This window comes from Cololabis saira, chromosome 12 (assembly GCF_033807715.1).
Source record: "Cololabis saira isolate AMF1-May2022 chromosome 12, fColSai1.1, whole genome shotgun sequence".
NCBI classification, from domain to species: domain Eukaryota; kingdom Metazoa; phylum Chordata; class Actinopteri; order Beloniformes; family Belonidae; genus Cololabis; species Cololabis saira.
In genome coordinates, this window is record NC_084598.1 from 4,433,074 (window position 1) to 4,438,500 (window position 5,427).

Below are 5,427 nucleotides of genomic sequence, written 5' to 3' on the forward strand. Positions count from 1 at the left end.
TTAACTTCAAATAACTAAACTTGCAGTTATTAATATTTATTCAATATTTGATAACCTACAGGACTGTCTCAGAAAATTAGAATATTGTGATAAAGTCCTTTATTTTCTGTAATGCAAAAATGTCATACATTCTGGATTCATTACAAATCAACTGAAATATTGCAAGCCTTTTATTATTTTAATATTGCTGATCATGGCTTACAGTTTAAGAAAACTCAAATATCCTATCTCAAAAAATTTGAATATTCTGGGAATATTAATCTTAATCTGTAAACCATAATCAGCAATATTAAAATAATAAAAGGCTTGCAATATTTCAGTTGATTTGTAATGAATCCAGATTTTTTTTAATTGCATTACAGAAAATAAAGAACTTTATCACAATATTCTAATGTTCTAAGACAGTCATGTATAAAAAGAACAGTCTTTAGTTGTCAGCGACCCCGTTGTCACACCCCTCATTTATTAAATGGAAAAGTAAAGCTACAAGTAAACAGTTCATTTAAAAGATCATTCAAAAGTGCATTACATTGAGACAAAGATAAGCATGCAGCATCGAAACATTGGAATGTTGAAAGTTCAGAAATGACACCGGGACATAACGCACACCTTTGATCACCAGTTACATGTATTTAATTACAATCAGAAGTAGACTACATGACTCCTTCCTCTCTATGGTAATTCATGTAGGTTATGTTTGGAGTAGAGTTCCTCTGTGACTTGGTAAACCTCGGAGATGAGCGGCAGGGCCTCCCCCAGCATGGCCACCACCTGCTCGGGGGAGCCAACGTTCATGACCTCCAGGAAGGCGGGGCGTCCGGGGAGCACGCAGAAGGCCATCCCCGCAGCCTTCCGGACCAGCCAGGGGTGGTGCTGGGCCAGGGACTCGTTGTACGCCTCCGCACACATGACTGACGTCTTGTCGTCCTCCGTGCTGGTGCGGAGCCGCTCCAGGAACAGCTCCAGCCACCTCAGCGCGCGGTGCAGCCGCAGCAGCGTGCGGCAGCCGGACTCCGGGTGGCTGCCTCGCTTGGTCAGGTCCACCAGCTCGTTCTGCAGCTCGTACGTCACCATGGACTGCACCGTCACGTAGTGAGAACCGCTCTCTCCGTTCAGGTAGGACACCAGGATCTGGATCTTGTTCACGGCATCCTTAGAAATGAAGCCAAAGACGCTCCCCAAGCTGTTCAGAAACCTAGAAAAAATAATAATAATAATAATAATAATAATAATAATAATAGGAAATAAAGAGGCAGTTTATTTATTTAACCCTTGTACTGTCTTTGGGTCAAAATGACCCAATTATTCTATCCTTCTTTCCTCCTGCCATGCTCTCTCCTTCCTTCTTCCTTTCCTCTTTTCCTCCTTTTTTACCCTCCTCTACTCCTTTTTATTCCTACCTCCCTTCCGTCATTCGTTCCTTTATTACCTTCTTTGCTTTTCCTTCGTTCTTTCCTTTTTTCTCCATTCCTTCCTTCTTTTTCCCTTTTCTCCATTCCTTCCTCCCTCCCTTCTTTCCTTCCTTCCTCCCTCCCTTCTTTCCTTTCTTTCTCCCTTCCTTCCATCTTTTCTCCCTTCCTTACTCCCTTTCATACCTCCTTCCTTCTTTTCTCCTTTCTTCCTTCCTTCCTTCTTTTCTCCCTTCTTTCCTTCCTTCCTTCCTTCCTTCTTCCCTTCCTACTTCCTTCCTTCTTTCTTTCTTCCTTCCTTACTTCATTCCTTCTTTTCTCCCTTCCTTACTCCCTTTCCTACTTCCTTCCTTCTTTTCTCCTTTCTTCCTTCCTTCCTTCATTCCTTCATTTCTCCCTTCACCCTCCCTTGACCCAAAGACATCACAAAGGTTAATTGGATGCCCATTCTTCCTTCTACTCTTCCTGGGGTCCACACACAAAAAAACATCACATAAGACACAATAGATAACATGTCTGATAAAACATAAAAACAAGTAAAGCAAACATACAAAACAATGCAAGACATAAAAACAAACGGTATAGGCTTCAAATTAAAACAAACTAAAGTACACTAAAACTAAACATCACAATACATTAAACGATATCCCATCTAGTTCCCTCAGATTTAGATTACATTTGGATTCAAATTCATGTGTTTTTAAACAGTTTTTTAAAACTTGCCTTAGTCGGGGCTTCAATAATCATAATTGGCAACTTGTTCCACACAGAAAGAGCCCGATATATTCTAGACCTCCGGACTGCATCCGTTCTGGGTTTTGGTTTCACTAAAGAACCTCTAGTCGCCGCCTGGTATTGGAAACAGTATTGGAGTTGAGGGGGGATGAGGGGGGATGGCATTCCCCCTGAAATAAAAACAGTCAAAGTCACCCCCCCCCCCCCTGTAAAACTGCCATCCCTTATGTCATTTAATCAATGAATGTGGTTTTACTGCTATTTCAACATTTAGAGTCATCACCAGAAAAATAACTTATTTGACAATTTTCACCTGTTTCAAGTAAATTTTCACTTGAAATAAGTAGAAAAATTTGCCAGTGGGACAAGATTTATCTTCTTATTACAAGCAAAAAAAAAATCTTGTTCCACTGGCAGATTTTCTACTTATTTTAAGTGAAAATCTACTTGAAACAGGTGAAAATTGTTGTTTTTTCCAGTGATGAGTCTTGTTTTAAGTGTAATGAGATTTTTTTTACTAAAATGAGACAATTTAAGTAGGCGTGGCCCTGACGACCTGAGGGGTTCTGATTGGTCCATAATGGACCAGATCAAAGATGTGTTTAGGTCCGAGATCATTCAGAGATTTATAAACCAACATCTGGATTTAACATCTGTTCTGTTACAGACAGGAAGCCGGTGTAGAGATCTCAGGAGGACAATGTTGTTTTAAGAGCCTCAAATGCTTTAGTTGGTCAACCAAAGTTTTGTTTTCCAAGACAATCATAAATAATAAAAAGGGTAGAAGGCTTGCAATGCAAAGTTCAGAAAAAGACCTCAGTCTTGCAGCTTCAACGTAGGAGGAAGAGCGTGAAGCAGCCCAAGGATTATTTGCACTAGTGACTGGAACAAAGTCTTTTGAACAGACGAGTCAAAGTTCAAGATCATTAGTTCAAACCTCCATGTTGGAGAATTTACGATGGTTGGTGGATATTTTGGTGGAGGCAAAGTCAGTTAGAGTTTTTTAATCAAAGACATCCTCAACCAGCGTGGGTAAACCTTCACATTGCAGCACCGTGCTGCTGTTTCAGGAAGTCTCTGGTCCATTCCTGTTTTGTCACTTTGTCATGCAGGAAGCAAGACAATGAGATCAGGCACTCCCACTGGCTGTTACACGGTTAAAGGTTACACGGTTCCAGCTAATACATTTCTCCAGAATGAGTATGGATAGTACATACTATTGAGTACGTACTAATGTTTCAGACACACTAAAAAATCCTGTATACTCATTTTGCTACTCATTAGGGTGAAAGTATGCAGCTCTGTTTTGAGCTGCTGCTGAAGCTGATTGGCCGTTCTCAGCTTGTTGCTAAGCAACCAACGTTATTGACACAGGAAGTGAAGAAGAGGGGAGACTGTTTAGCCAATCAGAATGCAGAACACGATGCTCAATGCAAATCCATACAGTACCTGCTGAATGGGAGCATTTAAAATAATGTTTTTATTTAAAGTAACAAAAAAGTTACTTTCCATAGTAACATTACTTTTTGGTCTAAGTAACTAGTACTAGTTACAAGTAAGTAACTAGTTACTATTTTTCAGTAGGCACAACACTGCTTCCCCGTCACTCTAGAAGAGAAACATAAAGACGTAACCCTTCATAACTTACTTTATAAGACCCCGCCATCCAGCGACGTAGTGCTCCAGATAAACCTCTTTGTCCTGCGACAGACACAGCCTGAAAGTGTCGAGCACTTCCTCCAGGCAGAAAGCCTGGTTCTCTGCAGCCTCGGAGTCAGCCATGGCTCTGGAAATCAATGGACATGTGTTTAATATCAGGCAGCAGGCTGGAGGAGGAGGAAACGGGTTTAATTCTAGACTAAAGAGTCCATGAAAACATCACTACCTCCAACACGAATCGAAAGTGAAAACCAAATTTGGGTTAAGTCTTCATCAGCTCCAGAAACGACAGGTCATTCTTATCAACCTCTACTGCGCAGACTCGGCCCGGAACGAAACAGGAAATTCACAAACTAGCCTTCAAAATAAAGGCACCGAAACTTAAAGGGGACCTATTATGGCTTATTATGACTAATCCCTATTTTAAACAGGCCTTGAATGTCTTAAAAACAAGCTTTTATACGGAGCCCCTCTGGTGACATTTGAAAAAAATAAAATAATGCGTGGCCACGCATTAATAACTCATGGCCACGAGTTAATATCTCGTGGCCACGAGATAATCAATGCGTGGCCACGAGATAATTAATGCGTGGCCACGAGTTATTAATGCGTGGCCACGAGTTATTAATGTGTGGCCACACATTATTTTATTTTTTTCAAATGTCACATGTTATTACTACACTCGCCATGACAATACTCTTGCTCTTTAATATAAATAGACTATAATTACCGTTATTAATGATGAATAACCATCCCACCAAGGAAGTTGCATCCACGAAGACCAGACAGTAGGTTATAATGCCATCCACGCATTGATTATCTCGTGGCCACGAATTATTAATACGTGGCCACGCATTATTTTATTCTTTTCAAATGTCACCAGAGGGGCTCCGTACTTTTCATTGTTTTTGCTAAATAAATTAAACCATGTCTTTATCATCTCATTTTCTAACCTCATTATCTATATGGGATTCTGAGTGGGCGGGGCTATGATAATGAGGCTCTGTGCTGATTGGCTGCCTGAATGACGCGATACACCGCTATGGAAAAATGGTGGAAGCTCCGGCTGGTGGAGTTAAGCCTGATTTATGGTTCTGCGTTAAATCGACGCATCGCATGCAGTTATGACACGGTGTTAAGGCTGATTTATGGTTCCGTGTTACACCAACGCAGAGCCTACGGCGTAGGCTCTGCGTTGGTGTAACGCGGAACCATAAATCAGCCTTAACACCGTGTCATAACTGCATGCGATGCAAGCGAGTGTCAGAAAACACGTGTTTTTCACAAGAGGTCCCCTTTAAAATGAAAGCTGAAACGTAAAAGCCAGTACAGTGGCTGAATGTTGTGTTTTCTCTGGCTACTCTGACTTCTTCCTACAATCCTCAAACATTTCTGTTAGGTTAATTGGTGATTGTGAATGTGTAGGGTTGTTAGTCCATATCTAGCCCTACAATGAACTGGCAATCTCTTCAGGGTAGACCCTTGTCTATTGCCTAAAGAGAGCTGGAATAGACTGGAACAGACCCTCAAATGAAATGCAGGTATATATAATGTAGCTTAAATGGCAGCTGTATCGGCAAAAGTACTTTAGAAATAGTTGTGACACAGTAATTAGCTCTTGTAA

At 40.9% G+C, this 5,427-nt stretch overlaps 1 protein-coding gene across 1 annotated transcript; it reads right to left on the minus strand.

The window, feature by feature from the left end:
- Positions 1–311: 311 nt before the first annotated feature.
- Positions 312–4,132, minus strand: cptp (ceramide-1-phosphate transfer protein). Its single transcript, XM_061734698.1, has 3 exons — positions 4,030–4,132; positions 3,793–3,930; positions 312–1,195 (listed from the first exon to the last, which is right to left on the minus strand). The coding sequence occupies exons 2-3, from the start codon at positions 3,924–3,926 to the stop codon at positions 673–675; spliced, it is 657 nt and encodes a 218-aa protein (XP_061590682.1). The 5' UTR covers positions 3,927–3,930; positions 4,030–4,132; the 3' UTR covers positions 312–672.
- Between the last annotated feature and the right edge of the window lie 1,295 nt (positions 4,133–5,427).

Coding starts and splice junctions, on each gene's coding strand:
- cptp (XM_061734698.1), bottom strand. CDS start 3,926: ATGGCTGACTCCGAGGCTGCAGAGAACCAGGCTTTCTGCCTGGAGGAA. Junction 1,196..3,792: donor GGATGGCGGGGTCTTATAAA/GTAAGTTATGAA, acceptor TATTTTTTCTAG/GTTTCTGAACAGCTTGGGGA.